Source organism: Sprattus sprattus, assembly GCF_963457725.1.
Source record: "Sprattus sprattus genome assembly, chromosome: 19".
Classification (NCBI taxonomy): Eukaryota; Metazoa; Chordata; class Actinopteri; order Clupeiformes; family Clupeidae; genus Sprattus; species Sprattus sprattus.
In genome coordinates, this window is record NC_137917.1 from 6949589 (window position 1) to 6966492 (window position 16904).

The following is a 16904-nucleotide window of genomic DNA, read 5'->3' on the forward strand; positions in this document are numbered from 1 at the left end:
TTTGCTATCTGCAGCTCCTTCTCCTTGACCTCCAGCTCCTTGCTGAGGGCCGCGACCGACTCCGACGCCTCCTTTAGCTTCTGCAGTCCTGTGTTCATCCTGACCAGGAAACACATGTGTGTAAGTGCAGTTATACACGTATGAGTAAACAGGTGTGAGTAAACAAGTAGGACATTTACATTTACATTTTATCATTTAGCGAATGTGTAAATCTGTTTCTTTTCATGGTAAGTGCCAGAGAACCAGAGAAGAACAAATTACAAAAGATTGAGTAAACATTTGTCTGTGAATTTAGGTGGTTCTCATAGTTTTGAGCTGTTCAATCATATGAAAACAATGGAACAAAAACAGTGCGAGGGTGACACTTAACATTTAGACCAAATGTGGTAAAACAAGAGTGAGTTGTAAGTCACTTTGGATAATTACAGCATTAGAGAAAGCACTGAGATAGGCAATACATGAAACAGATCAGGAGAGTGTTTCCCCAAAGCATTAGCCTTAGTCAAATGATAGAGAGACTATAATTTTCAACACTCCCTCTCCACCGTTATCACGGTGGTTGCTCAATGACACTTTCAGGCAAACGCGATTCAGGACGACCTTTGACACTGAAATACAGTCCCCTCCAGAGAGCCTCTGGCACTGAGGGCAGAGCAGGTTAGGGTAAAGTCAGGGGCAGGGCAAGGCTGCCCTTCCCCAAAGGCTTTGTGGTGGCTGCAGTAATCTTTAAAGGATAGTGAGTCATTCTGAACACCATCTCTTGGTTATACATGCACAATAGCCAACAGCCGAGAGTCCAATAGTTACTGCAGAGCAATGCTTTTGGGGAGCAGAGCCCAGATCAGTTCCAGAGGACCTCATACATCAGTGACAGCTACATCCATGCAGAAGGTCCATCATGATGGCAGGTGCACCATACCCCCTTGTTGCACACACACTCTAATTGCCCTCCCTGGAGACATGAGGTGGGTGGGGATCAGTGAGGTGGTGTTGGTGGTGTTATGGAGTGATCTGATTCAGCACACCACAGTGACTGGGATACCAAATAATCAATCATCTCTTTTATCCGTTTGATAACAACACTAAGTCATGGCTGCACCCTGAAGACTGCAAGACGAAATCCCACTAAACAGGTCTCATAGCAGGAATAAAATGTTCTTGTCTGTACTACTCTTTAGGGACTGCATTCTAATGGAATACATGAAGAGAATGGTGACTCCCATATTATCAGAAAGGAACACTGCAAGAAGATCTATTCAGCGTGGCAAGTGAAAAAGCATGGTGGAAGGAATAGACATATACACCTAGAAGATTAGTTGGGAAACGTTAATGCTTCTGCTGTGTTGGTCAGGGCAAAACTGAGCGTTAAACCAATGCAAGTTAATCAGGAATAAAAAATCACTCAGACCAACCGATGGCCATCAATCTCATTTTATATGTAAAGGTTAAGGATCTACGTTTGAAAAATGGTTTTGTCATCACAACATGGTGGAAAATCTATTTTTTCTTTTGAGAATTACATCCTAAAACCCTAAAAACGTGACTGTATTTTTCTGATTTATTTCCACCTTTGACTCTTGGCAGATTACAGTAAGGTCTGAGCTTTGACAGTTTGGGTTTGGCTTAAACAGATGGTTTTCAATACCAGATGAACCAACTTCAGCTGTTTGTTTTTGCAGCTTCTTACGATAATCATTCATCTCAGGAAAGTTTTTGAGAATCAACATTCAAATGCCCTTATCTGAAAATGTTTTTGAGGGAAATGGACAATACGGATATTGCCAGAAAAGTTAAATTCTTTGTCTTTACAACAATGTATAACTCCAAAAGTGGCATTTAACACAAGCAAGTAGACTTTTGATAGCAAATATACTATATAAGTCTTAAGCCAACATTATGACTACAATAGTACTACAATATCAATACCATACTGAGAAAGTGGCTTAATGAGAAACCTAATGTTGAATTTCACTACATATTCTATCCCTTCCTTTTCTGCATGCAGATTTTTTAAAGCAAGCCATGGTGAGGAAGAGAACAGTGTAGTAAGGGATCCTCAGCATACAGAGACCCTCCACCTGAAGACCTATCTTCTTGCAATCACCCGACACTTCATGTCTCACATAAAAGATCCTGTACACTGTCATAGTTCTGCCATGTTTATGTGCATTTAAAAAAAAAATATGTAAGCCAAACGATAAAAATGACCTGTAAACAAGTATTCTTAGTTGTCTAAACCGTTTGTACAGTACTGTGTAACAGAGAGTTTAATTATTTAAGACAATGAATTTAAATGAAATGATATTGGAGAAAGTATTGATGGCATAAATATCAACGTGTTTTGACATTCAGAGGTAATAGTTGGCCAAGCGTTACATTCACTCACGTAAAACCACGTTAGTAACATTTTCTTAAACTACCAACCGATGTATTTATCAAGTGAGCTATTAACTACCCCTACCGCTGTATTCAAAATCAGGTTTGGTTAAAGGTAAGTCTAAATGTTAAATTTGTATTGCGACGGATGATTAGTTTAGATCGTTGTGTCGTTGATTACAAGAAAAAAAACGAGTGTTTCGTGTCGGGAATGAATCACGACTTTTCTTAATAGCTTGATCACTTAGCTATTAGCATGCTAAGTAGCTACTGTACGATAGTGGTAATTACTTGTTTACGGGGTCCTACCGGCAAAATAATCGGACAGCAAAGACAATTCTGACCAATGAAGTAGCGGAATTTAAATGCTCCGTTGACAAATGAGCACTCGATACGTCAACACGCGACGGGCAAAATGGTATCTCTATGACGCCACCTAGCAGATACCATAGCCAAGCTGAGAATATCCCCACAACTACCAAGCTCTTAACATGTAATATCACCAATTTCATCAACAACAAAAAAAACACGGGTAATTTCCCAAACAACTAGAAGGTGCTACGAATAAAACACTTCCATGCATCCCATTTACCATTTATTTTTTACTCTGCAATAACTCCCATCTCCCATTCTCCCAGATGTCTCTGGTTCTTCTTTTAGGTTCTTGTCATTCATATGGGACCCACTTATGTGTAACATGCAATAGTCTGAAATCGGATTTCCTGTGATGCCATAAACCCACTAGAGGAAAGACACAGTAAATATGAGACTGTACATGAGATTAACTAAAACATGAGTGGACTCGGTGAAATGAACTTAGGGGGCATTGATTTCTCTGAAATTAGATTTCACAAATTTACGGAGTGTATAACTCCGTAGCCACTGGCTTACTTTACAACTAAACGAATTTAGTGAATTTGAATCATTTGGAATTAGCCTCCCACACTTGCATTTAATTTCCCTAAAAATGTGATTAATATCGATACATATTTTGCACGTGAGAAATTAAATGCTAGACTAGAATAACACCCAATGCCAGGTGGACATAACGTTATCACATTAAGCCGCAGAACTTCATTCTGAAAGGTACAGTCCACGCTTCTGGCAAAAGGTTGCTGATATTTGAGCTGAACAGCCAATCATATTCCTTTGTAAAAAGGACAGCGAGGAGCAATTTGCATGATTAGAATCACTAACTGTACCTTTAAGTCAAGAAGAATATGGATATGATGCCAATAGGGGATTAATATGCTGTGCAGTTATATATAGTTTATAGCACTGTGGCGGAGGTGCTGGTGGTACCTGTTGGCGAGTGTCTGGACCTCGGTGTGTTTCTCGTGGTAGATGCCCTTGTAGCCCTGGATGAAGGACAGGTAGGACTTGGGCGTGACGTGGGTGGAGCGGCGGTAGCGCTGGAAGTACTCGACGCAGCGCTCAGCCACACCGTCCTGGAACGAGCCCATGCACTGCACCACCTCCGCCTTCACCTGGCCCGAGCAGTCCACCTCGTAGCTGGACAGGAAGTGCTCAGACACTAGGGGGGAAGACGAAGAGTCAAGGTCACATTAGGATATACATACTGTATAGGGGATGCCGATGCACATATGAGCACGTTATATACACACAGACAAACACACATACAAAATGTAAACATGGGAGCATGCATACACACATAATAAATACACTCATAACAGACACAGACACAGAAACACACACACACACACAGACACACACACACACACACATGCATGATGCACACACTCACGCACAGACCAACACACATCCTGGCACACACTCACACACAGACACACACGCACGCATGCATGCTGCACACGCTCACACACAGACACACACAGACACACAGACACCCAAACTCACAGACACACACACTCAAGCTCATTTTCAACTCAGATGAACTCATAATGACAGAGGGAATTATGTGCTCTCCTTCGGTCTCTTGATTGCTATTGTGACTGCGATGATTGCAAAAAGTAATTGTGTCTTTGATTACTCTAGGACATGAATAGTCCATGAGGGCCAGCGGAAAGAAAGAACATTTAATTTACACACACACACACACACACACACACACACACACACACACAGTGTGCAGAGCAGAGGGCCTGAGTTCTGCCTTCTCCTCGCTCTCTGTTGGGTCTCTACTCAGTAAAGTGCACAAGCCCACACGAGCACTTTACTAACACATCACAAAACAAACAGTCCAGCGACAACAAACTTGGTGAGTATGGTTGTCCATCCGGTTTAGTAACGTGCCAGAAGAGATGCGATTAATCAGTTAGCCTGAACCTGAGTGAATGGGTGAATATGAATACAGGATGTCTACACCCCTGGCTTGGTCCCTGTCTCACCCAATCAGCCTGTATGATAAAGTGTCACATGACCAAATTTGACTCTCCTATGGGCGTTTGGAGAGAACTTTGGTGTTGGATGGTGGTGGATAACGTGCTCTTAACACCTGCAGGAAGTGTCCTTTAAATCCTGCCACCTAACTTGTTACTCTACAGTTCAGTTACTCTTTCCTGTTTAAGTTACTATCCCTTATTTAAACATGATGTTGGACTGGTTTAGACAGTTTATACTCTAAAGTTTATCATCTTAGCTTTCCTACACAAACCTATTTTATATAAGTATAATTACTTTTTTCCTGCCAGTGCAATGTCCTGGCTAGGCAGTCAAAAATGCGTTTCAGCACTCCAAGCATATAATGAAAAATAAAATACAGCTAAACACAGATCCTTGAGGTACACCATACAAACCCTGAGACAGACAACGATTCGCTAAAATTAACTGAAAATGTTCTCCTTTCTAGGAAAGAGGCAACCACTGGAGTGTTGTACCTGAAATGCCCACCTAATGCTCCAGGCACTAGAAGAATGTGGTGGCCTACAGTGTGTAAGATCTAACACCATTAGTATTGCACAGTCTAAAGCATCTACAGGCAGCAGCAAGACATTTGTCAGTTTGATTAATTCAGACTCAGTGCTGTGCTTTTCACAGAAAACAGACTGTTTTCAGTTAAAAAGGACAGGAGTTGCTGGAAGACAGCTTTTTCAAGTATCAGGGAAAGGAATGCTAGAATGGAAATAGGTCTGTAGTTATTCAGATCGGTGCGGTGAAGATTGGGCGTTTGATGACTTGTTGCGCAACTGCATGTATAAGAAATGTGAGTACTTGGCCGGAAATAAGAGAGTTATTCATAATTCACAGAATGGAGGGACATACCCTGTCAAACACTTCTTTTAGTACCCGAGGAGGAATAGTGCCAGGTGGGTATGTGGAATCTTTTAAATCTAAGAAAACTTTGCTTAAGTGAGAGAGGTGTAGAGTCAAAGTTATTTAAGGCAGCAGTGTGCACTGGAGAAGCTACAAGGGCACCACCATAAGCTCCGATGGCGAATATCTTATTAACAAAGAAAATAAGAAAACTATTACAGCTCAGTGAGGATATCTTACTGCTGTCTCTGTCGGTGGGGTTGATTAACACTAAAAGGTCTATATCCCTCGTCCGGGATATTTTTTTTTTTCTTAGAGACATAAAAAGAACAACCACGGAACATTGAACCCTTTTCTAATATTATTGCTGGGGTCTTCTAGAATAGAATCATATATTCCATTTGTGCATCAATGTTTTTAGTTAAGCGAAATGTACAAAAACATCAAGGCATGTCAGACAACTTAGAAAAGTCTAAAAGGCCTTGGACCTTAGAGTGTTAAGGAGCTTATGTTGAAGAGAACCCTTGGCTGGTAGTGTTTTGCTACCAAATTCTCCAGAATTTAAATCTTATTCCATCTGGGTCATCCGTGTGTATAGCCTGGCTGCAGTACCCCTGAACAGATGAGTGTGTAACACTTCTTGGACGTTTGAAATTGAGGGAACGTGTGAACTTTTCACTTTTCTGTTGATCACACTTAAAAATGCACTTGTAGATTTTGAGATTGGTCAAACTAGGCAGAACAGGAGATTTTGCAAATAACAGGATTGACTGAGACCTGTGTTTCACGGCAAAGCCAAACCCAGGTGCCATCATGGTACATCACACAGACCAGTGGTCAGTTCAGATGGTCAGAAGTCAGAAGTGAAAACCATATCAGTGTCCTGATTGGACAGTGAGATCTTTGCCCTGTCTGTGGCACCAATAAAATTCCTGCTCTTAGCCCAACCTACCTGCCACCAGGGCGTCTTTGGGCCAGCGGCTGAACCAGTCCATAGTGCAGCCGGAGATGAGGGCGGGGAACTTCAGCGCTCTCGTACGGAATTTCTCCCCCACCGGCGAGAAGCAGAGAACAACGTGCAGGTTCTGGCGCACCCGGCCCATGAAGTACTCGTGAAGATTCTCATTGGTTGGTGGTCGCCGTGGAAACTCCCGCTTCATGACTGGAATGAGGTCACTGAGGATTTCGTCGATCTCATCCCGAGCAAACAGGTTTGACACCTGAGTGAGTTCACAGGGAGCAAATCATCAGCCAGAAACATTACAAGAGTGTTAAAAAAGGTTATATAATTTACATGTAGGTAAGCATTGAAAAACTAGATTAGGTCGTATTGAGCAGGCTCATACATACATCATCAAGCTCTTATTGACATTTAGTAGATGCATCCATAAATTATTAATACCGAATATATAACTCAATTAGTTCGATCATACTGACATTTCAGAGTGAATTAATACAGCACACAATGCAATATGCATAACAATACAAAAGTAAAGATTACTTATCAATTATTTATTGCGCTCAGGCATGTAAACAGTGTTTTGTGTTAATAGTTTGTGCAATGGCAATTAATTTAATCGCTTCACAAATGAGTGGAGAGACAAGCAGGGTTGTTTGTCACTGCAGAAGGCCTGAGGGAAGAAATGGACTAAGAGTGTGAAATCCCTGGATGATGAAATGGCCTGCTGGTAAACCAGGACTGGGAATACAACATACCTCAGGGCAGAAACAAGAGGTGTCGTGAGGTGCAATACTTCACATTTCATCACGCAACTGCACAGCTTGTCACTTATCACAAACATAACTCTCACTTCAAAACGGTGTGAGATCTTAAGACTTCTCTTACCTACTGACTCTGCATAGACAAGTTTTAAGACTTCTCTTACATATGTTCGGCTTCACATGCCAGGCCATATCAATTGATCCCTACCTTTAGTCTCAGACACACAAGTTATCTCTTTTGTCTCAGCCACGACAAGTTGATCGAAGCAGAGCCTATTAGCATTGTGATGGCCATGGTCAGCTAGACCCTCCTGCCTGTCACTCACAACTGTAATATCGATAGATCCCATCCTGCCCTCCCTTACACCCCCCCATCCTACACCTTGAAATAGAGCCCCAGACACCTTTCCTGCTTTACACCTTTATACCTATCAAACTCCCCTCAAGTAGACCTATTGTCCACATTCTCTTCCCCCATCATATGATGCCGAGGTGAGAATTTTAACACTAGTCATACAGAAGTTGTAGAGGTTGCCTTCATGATTGTTTGCAGGGTGGTGGTTTGAGGTATCTCTAATGGGTATAGACCAGTGTTACATCCCAACTGATTACAGTATCTTGTAATGTAACACCTGAGCTTGGTTCAGGCTGGCTACCAGGCTAAGTAGACCTGGCTGTCAACACTGAACAGAAGAGTATCAGGTTGTTCTTGCCCACCCAACATCACTTTTCTTATTTCCAGCTCTTATTTCCCCCAGGCTGAGAAACTGACAGACCTCTTCTAAAGCACCTCTCTCCCTGTCCCAATTAGGCTTTCATCCACTTCATTTAAGGCTCTGCACAGCGGGAGAGCTCCATCTATTACACACAGTGCCCCTGAGGGTGCCGGACTTCTCCTCCAGCTGAGCAGATAAAGCAGTAGAACTGATACAACTCATCTTACGTGTCTCATTCTGTTGCTCATTCTGTCTCACCACAACCATCTGACACTCGATGCCACTTTTGACACTACTTTTCTATGTTTTACTTTGATGTGCCATTTGCTTGTATCTTTAAATAGTTCTAAGAATGTTGTTTTGGATAAAACTACCATCCAAATTAATTAAAGTAAGTGTAAAAGTAATCCATTATGTGAGCGGTGATTTATGACTGGAGCAGGAGTCTAAGCTCAGCGGGAATGCAAGCATGCAGCTCCAATGCCCTTTGCGGTTAAGACTTCCAGATTGGTCACACCTGCTTCACACCGCAGGAACCCACGCACTGAATTTCAATGCAGTTCAGCAGAGACACCAGGCCTCTCCAGGGGAGCTGTGTGAGGAGAGTGCTGAGACAGAGAGTCCCATGGGGCCCCCCTCACCCCCCACCCCACCCAACAGCCAGTTCTGTTATCTGCGCTCTGACAGAGGGGGACTGGAGATTTGGATTCCACTCTGTGACTTACCATCTGTCTCTGTGATATTCTGTATCGCCTTCTCTCAACTTGGTAATTGCATTTAGAGCAAAGAACACTATTTGTTATGGTCAGAGGAAGATCAGACTTTTGGATTTTTACGGCTACGGCTAAAGACCAATTTATTGTCCAGGATTTGTCGCTCACCAAAAAATTATGGAAAAGAGACAAATTTGTGTCTGCTCGAGCATCGAAGACCTTGTCACGTACACCAGACATTTTCAAAGTGCGGGCATGTTTGTCGCTCACGCAGGTTTTTTGTTGCTCTCTCTGATTGGAGGAGAAGAAGTTTGATGAACATTTTGCATTGTTGATATGGATACAGCCACCGTATTAATGTTTTTAGCATCCTATGTAGCTAGCAGTGCCATTAATAAAGTTCAAATTTGAACTGTTAATGTGCTGTTAATGACAGGATCACAAAGTTTAAAGACACAAAGTGTGCCTTTCAGGAAATGTGCCTGTCTTCCATGGTCAGTACGACTCAACCTAGTTAACTAATGTTAGTTAGCTAAGTAGCTGAGTTGCTATAGAAATCTCAGGTTCTTTTCTGAGCCAGTGTTTCATCAGTGACAGACTATGAGAACCCACAGGTGCTGCAGCATCACCAGACACTCTTCATTTCTGTCAAGTGGCACTTGTCACCAGGACTATAAATTCTTCTTTAGTGTGTTGAACACTTGTGTAACACTTACAAACTCTACAACTCTAATACTTGTTAGAGCACTCCACCCTGCAGCATTTTTTTTACAGACCAGTTTCAACATACTTTAGGGACAAAGCAAAAGGGTGAGTCTGGATGAACCATGGTTTTCCCCCTTTTTTTTTTTTACATCTTTTGTACAACAGTAACAAGCTGGAGCTGGTGTGGTGATCTGGGCCTCACTGCCAGGATTTTGGTGAGATGAGCAGAATAGGTGTATGTGCGTTTGTGTGTGTGTCGTGCAGAGGGGTTTTAGGTTGAGGTTGGACAGTGTGCAGTGATTGGCCAACCTCTCCCGATGATAGGACATTGTTCATGTACTCCAGGAAGGACTCGTCTTTGATCTCGTTGTCGGTGAAGATGAAGCTGATGCCCCTGCCCTGCTGGCCTGCTGTGCGGTAAAGCCCCTTCAGGTCGTCCATCAGGTTAGCTGTGTTGTAGGACCTGTGCAGGAGAGCAAACGGGCAGACATTTTCTAAATCAGCTCATCTTAATTGCATTACATTAAATTCAGCGTCCATACAATTTGAAACCTTCCATTAGTAAGGTGGTATTACTGTGAACTGAAGAGAACGTAAGACCTGAGTCTCCAAAAGTGAACACAGGCAGATACAGGGTTTATACTTGCATTTCCAATAACATTCATATTCATTAGGCAGGCAGCTTCAAATGAACTAATGATTATTGCACTGCACAATTTATAAGATTAAATGATGTAAACACTTTTTCTGGCACAGAATACCCTAAATAAAAATAAAAGAGGATTAATTATGCCACAGCATGAACAAGTAAGCAGCGCTACTGTGTACAAAGATTTTGCAAGCACAGTGCATGCATTGCCTCAATCACCAGCATAATCACAACATTATGCTAATGTGTGGTTCAGCAGCTAAGAATAGTTCACAACTGACTGCTTCTCCCTGTGTGCACGATTTGTGGGGATGTTCTTTGTGTTTGTGTGTGTGGGGCGGGGGGGGGGGGGTTGGGGTGTCTATTTGAGTGAGCAGAGAGAGATAGACAAAGACAAAGAGGGAGATAAAGACAGTCAGACAGAGATTGGTAGCCTCCATTGAGACTGAACTCCCATGCTGCCGTGTTTGAAGAGTATTGTCACGTATCCTCAGACTAGGGCTACATCCACATTTCTACCAGGTAAGTCTGAAAATGCAGATTGAATGTAATGTTTTATGTTACACCTCACAAGTGTTTGTTGTTATTGTTCCTCTATGTTTGTTTAGGTGTCTCCGGCACAAAGTTTCACCAGCGTAACGGCAATAATACGTCATTGTTTTTGAAACTCTCAGGTTTTCCCTGTCCACACTACAATGCAAACCTGCCGTTTTTTTGTTTTTAGTATAAAATATGTTTAATAATATGTTCTTGGGCTAGTGTGGGCAGATGGCCTCAACCAGTCTACTGGTAGGTGAGACAAGAACGGATCAGAGCCACACTGGACCTGTATTTGGTCCAGATCCGCTCCCGAGTCGGCTGCAGTCTGGCTCTGATCCACTGGAGCCGACCACATGGACTGTGCAGGTCTCTTTGCTCTGAAATGGGATGTGCTATCGTCCCATTAATGGGGCATAATGAGGAAGTGGAATGGACGACCTAGATATGAATGGAATAATATAATACCCTTCATCTCTGTTCCAGCACAGCTTCTAGAATGTGACACCATGACATGACCTGGAACATTGTTCACTGCTCACTAACACAAAGGGATAGTTAGGTAGCACAGTTTAGTTAGCACAATCAAAATGGAAAAAAGATTCTCTTCTCCTTTCTAAAGCTTTTATATGTGCCGCTGGGATCCAAATGAATTTAATATGCAGAAAGGAGCCAAACAGACTGGAACAAAGCAGCGACTAAAGGAATCCCCCCTTCCTGACATCATAAAACATAAGCACTTTCAAACAACGTCTCCAGCTAATTATTTCAAACTAATGACTTTCTGACACAGACACACAAACATACTCCCTCTCACTGTCTTTCACATATACACAGACACTAGGACTCAAAGAGAGAGAGAGAGAGAGAGAGAGAGAGAGAGAGAGTGAGAGGGAGGGAGAGGGAACATCTCACTGACCGTGAAAGGGTAATCTGAAAGGTTTTGTATCCGGCCATGAAGGATGCCAGTCGGGTAAGACTCTGCTTCCCAGACCCCCCAACACCAACCAGCAGAGCATTGCCTCGCGGGGTGCGGACTATCCGAGACACCTGTGAAGACAAGCACGCACACACTTAGAATCATTTATCCGTCAAGCATAGAAAACAAGTATGCAAATTAACAATAAGACAAGGTCCATTATGAACACAGGAGAAACAGATCTTAATATCATATAATTACACTTATCTTAATGACGATAACTCAATATAGATATATGTATTACAACACTAACATGTGGTGTAGACACTGACCCTCACACACAAACACACACATTGTAACATGAGTGTTTCCCTCTGTGCAACAAGGAAGAACCTATTAGGACACCGTAGGTAGAAACATTCTTTATATTTCAGATAAGGTTGCTCAGTTACGTAAAGCTTAGAAAAGGAAGGCCCTCTTTATACATAGCAGTCCATGTTGAATTATTAAATACAGCCATGAGACATGGCCAGCACCACAGGAAGTGGAAGCTTCTGGAACCTCCTGCTGCTCTTCTCAGCAGTCTGGGAGTCCCTGAAAATATGCTGTTTGGCATTTGATCACTTTTTTTTAAGTATGCTTCCTCAGAAAGTGGGGGTTAGAGCTCATCTCTGACATAATTAGTGGGAGACACGAACATCCGATCAGCCCCTAAGAGCATGTCAACACCAGCCTTCTACTGTGCCATTCGTCTGCCATTGGTAATCACTTCCAGTTGTGTGTGTTAATCACATAGCAACCTTTTTTGAAATGTAAAGAATGTTCCTACCCATGGAATAGACGGAAACATCCACATATTACACACACACAGAGTGTAATATGTGGATGTTTGGTTCCATCTATTTCGTGGGTAGGAACATTCTTTACATTAAAAAAAAAATTGCTTGGTTACGTAACCATGGACGACAGAGCTACAGTATATGAAAAAAAATGATAGTCTTGACATCTGATTAAATGTCCTTATCCCAACTTGTAGTTACCGGTGCCTGTGACTGAATGCCCTGTAGCTGGGCTACGAGTCCCTTTCCCCTGTGTGACGTGTTAACGAGTGTGTACCTTGATGAGGTGGGTCATGGCGTCTCTGAAGAACACCATGTCCATGCCGGCTCCGCGGATGGTCTCGTTGTACTGCAGCAGGAACATGTTAAGCCGCTCCATCAGGCTCTCGAAGGAAACGATGGGCTCATACACCTTTGGCATGTCAAAGTCTGCGTCCTCCGGCTCCTCTCCTGACAAGAGGACAGGAGGACAAGGTGTGTAACAGTTTGTGTGTTTGTGTGTTTTTGTTGTGGAAGCTGTTTGTGTAGATGAGGTGAAACACACACACACACACACACACACACACACACACACACACACACACAGCTACAAGAACAAAACGGAACCATAGAGGCATCTGAAAGAGCACCAGCTTTCTGGACTCCATTAGTGACTCTCTGTATAAGCTTAAGGCTAGTCCTGATGCCTACAGTCTAACAAGAAATTATTTGCTTGATGATGGTGCTATAACATGTCTTTCTTAGCTGGAATCATTTCATTAGCTTATTTACCATTCAAGTCAAGTAAAGGCTAAATACTAAGCAATGTTTTTCAGCTGTAGCCACCCACTGACTAATATATAGTGAGACCTGACCTTACAGTGGTAGGCCCTTCCAGGCCATGACAACCCTACAACAACATCATTAATCATCACAGCCTAACCAGCCACAAACTTGACACCGTACAGTAAGTGTCGAAGCAGGAGTGAATGAGTACAGTGAGAATACACTTAGATGCCAGCCATATTTCCTTGCATGTTTTTGAGGCAGCTTCTCCTCCCTAGGCCTACAAATGAGAGCAAATATCTCGCTCGGACCAGCCAGGAAGTCTACTGTTCCTGCAACAAATGCAGAACATCCCCCCCCCCCCCCCCCCCCCCCCACACGCTCTTTCATTACACTCCCCCTTCATTAGCTCAATCAGGTGTGTCAGCTAATCAGGTAATCAGAGCTGGCACTGATTAGCTCTGTCAGGTATGAACAGCACTGATGGATTAGGAAGATGGGAAATGAGGAACATGTGCCGCTAGGATCCCCCTCAGGGCCCGCATGGAGGAATCCTAGTGATTAATAAATATGGGCTTACAGCTGGAAGAAACTTCACTGGAAGCCTGGGCTTAACATCAAACCAATGTTATACCACAGGCAAGGGAAATGTTTCTGATTTCATAACTTTCTGATTCAAGTGTTTATTTATTTTATCTGATCATTAGGAGAGCATATGGTCTACATCAGTACTTGGCAACCATAACATCAACAATAATATCCGTTTATATATAAGTTATATTAGCTCTACAACTATCCTAAATGAAAGTCTGTAACCAAGACCAAAAACATTTCAATTCTATTTTCAGTGTAGTAACCAAAGTATTGGTACCATTAATTCCCTTTTCAGAAAGATTAAAATGCTGCATTTCAAAATGTTCACATGTCGCATGGATGCTGACTTATGGTGTATAAACAGTTCAAAATGATGCACCAATTTATTCATATGTATTCATATGAATACATGTGGAAATTAATAGTAATAAATGGTTGTGGGTAATGTAAGTAGTTACCCAAGAAGGTACAAAGCACAAGCTGTATTGGATATTTTAAGCCAGTGTTCTCCTAGTCTCCCACACCTGACTTCATATCCTCTGTGTGACCTCTTTACCTCTGTGTTTACCTGTAGCTTCAGGAGCATCTCTGAGGAAGTCCACGAAGTAGGCGTCGACCCCGCAGTCCACACAAGCTCGCTCCGCCTCCCCGAGCCCCTCCTCCACGAGCTGTGCCAGCATGTCATCAAACCACGTCACATCATCGGGCGACGTGAAGCGGTCGGCAATAACACGCTTACACTCGTGCTTCCACAGCCGCAGAAGTACCTGGCATGCACACAAACACACACACGCATACACATATGAACACACAAAGACACACAAAGACACACACACACACACACACACACACACACACACACACACACACACACACACACACACACACACACATGCACTCGCACAGGCACAGAGAGATGCAATCGGGTTCTAGATCACACAGTGACCTACTGATCACTCAGGATGCATAACCTCCCACACACACACACAGGTGCCTGGGTCTCCATCATGCAGTCATGTTCTGGATCAGACAGCGACCTACTATTGACTCAAGGCTGAGTGGAGTCCTTGGGAGCACTAGTTCAACACCACACCACACAAAAAGACACACACACACACACAAACACACACACACACACACACACACACACACACACACACACACACACACACACACACACACACACACACACACACACACACACAAAGGACTCTCTCTTGGCTTTGATGTGAGGGGCGTCCACAGTGTTTACAAAGGGATTAGGTGACAGCCACCAGGATCTGCCCTCCTGTTCACTGTTGGAGTTTATATATTCCTCTCTGTACAGCATGTTCACACTGCCATGGTAACCCATGTGCCACCTGACCTGACAGGAACTGAACACTGGAATAGATCTAGGGCAGAAGTTTCCTCCACTGTCTCCTTGTGCTTGTGCTTGTGCTTGATCTAGCGGGTTTAGGCCCTTGGCTCTGTAGCGCTTTGAAACAATGTCTATCATGATTAACAGCGCTTTAGAAATTGATAACATTGAATTGTATTTAATTATACAATGCCTTGCAAACATATCCATCCCCCCTGAAAGTCATAATTTTCTGGTTTACAAAAGGCCTTGGGCTCTGTAAAGTGCAATGTCTGTTGTTAATGGCGCTGTATCTGTGAATTGAATTGAAAGAATTAGATCCACCCCAGGATGGGCAGTTATGTGCCATCACTATGTCCCTGAAAGTGTGCAGCCTACAGCAGGGCTTCTGTTTGTCCTTGTTCTTGGTTTGTATAAGCATCAAAGGGCCGTGGACACTCGCTGTCAGCTGCGTCTCCCTTTTCACTGTGGAGCTGCTTGCTACATTCATTCATGCTGCATGTGTGTGTGTGTGTGTGTGTGTGTGTGTGTGTGTGTGTGTGTGTGTGTGTGTGTGTGTGTGTGTGTGTGTGTGTGTGTGCTTCACTGCCTTTAGCGAGGCTAATTAATGTCACTGTTCATTACTGAAAATATGCCCAGGATGACAATGTGCCTGTTTTCAGCCCAGCTGTCCAGTCTCTCTCTGCTTGGCAATTGCAAAGACTTGGGCTTACCAGGAATGTACACATATTACAGATACTACACCACAGATACAGACACAGATACACAGGGATCCTCCTCTCCACACGCACACAGACACAGACACAGACACAGACACAGACACAGACACAGACACAGACACAGACACACACACACACACACACACACACACACACACACACACACACACACACACACACACACACATACCTCTGGGGTGTTGATGACCTCGGTGGTGGTGTTGAGCATCCCCTGCCAGATGCGCGACAGGTCCCTGAGGTTGAAGATGTAGTGGAAGTTGGCAGGCGTGGGCAGCATCTTCAGCTTGGTCTGCTGCCAGAGGCGGCGCGTCAGTGGCACCAGGTGCTCCACCATCTCACACACATCCCTTACGAAGCCCCGGCCAGAGCAGTAGTGGCCCAAGCCAATCACACCTGTCGAGGTGGGGGGCACAGTGGGGGCAGGTAGAGGGTTAGATGGGAATAGGGAAAAGACACACATGCACACACACACACACACACACACACACACATATACACTCACACACATACATTCACACATTTACTCACTCACACACACATTTTCCTGCTCTTGTCACATGCATGCATCATATGTTTACTATGTTACACTCTATTTATAATCTATTTATACAAAATTATACAAAACTCCAAAGAATTATGCTAAATTATACAAAACTGCCAATAAAGCTCACTGTATTAAATTGAATTAAAGTCGACTCAAGAAGAGAACACGAGCAGAACATGGCACAAACACATACACATGCAGACACACCTACACAAACACACACACACAAACACAAAAACACACACACACACTCACAGACACACATGCAAACACACCTATTTACACATTCATACATATTTTATCTATTCAGAACAAGATAAGAAAGAGAGAACTTAAAATTGAGAGACCAAAGGGACATGTTCAGAGAGAAGGAGAGAGAGAGAGAGAGAGAGAGAGAGAGAGAGAGGCACATATAATGGGGTAGGTTTAGAGATAGAAGAATGAGAGTCACACAAAGAGATGGGCTCAGGGAGAGAGACTAAGAATCACAG

General features: G+C 43.2%; 1 protein-coding gene across 3 annotated transcripts in view; it reads right to left on the bottom strand.

The window, feature by feature from the left end:
- The window catches only part of dnah5 (dynein, axonemal, heavy chain 5), a gene marked incomplete at both ends in the record, with an annotated part of 87705 nt that overhangs the window by 31280 nt on the left and 39521 nt on the right, over nt 1-16904 (bottom strand). For all 3 annotated transcript variants that reach the window (XM_080858564.1, XM_080858563.1, XM_080858562.1), the window contains 8 exons: nt 1-99; nt 3679-3910; nt 6563-6830; nt 9776-9929; nt 11572-11702; nt 12688-12860; nt 14338-14536; nt 16039-16262. The exon at nt 1-99 is cut by the window's left edge and continues 16 nt beyond it. In XM_080858564.1, coding sequence (XP_080714690.1) covers nt 1-99; nt 3679-3910; nt 6563-6830; nt 9776-9929; nt 11572-11702; nt 12688-12860; nt 14338-14536; nt 16039-16262 — 1480 coding nt within the window. The remainder of the gene's footprint in view (nt 100-3678; nt 3911-6562; nt 6831-9775; nt 9930-11571; nt 11703-12687; nt 12861-14337; nt 14537-16038; nt 16263-16904) is intronic.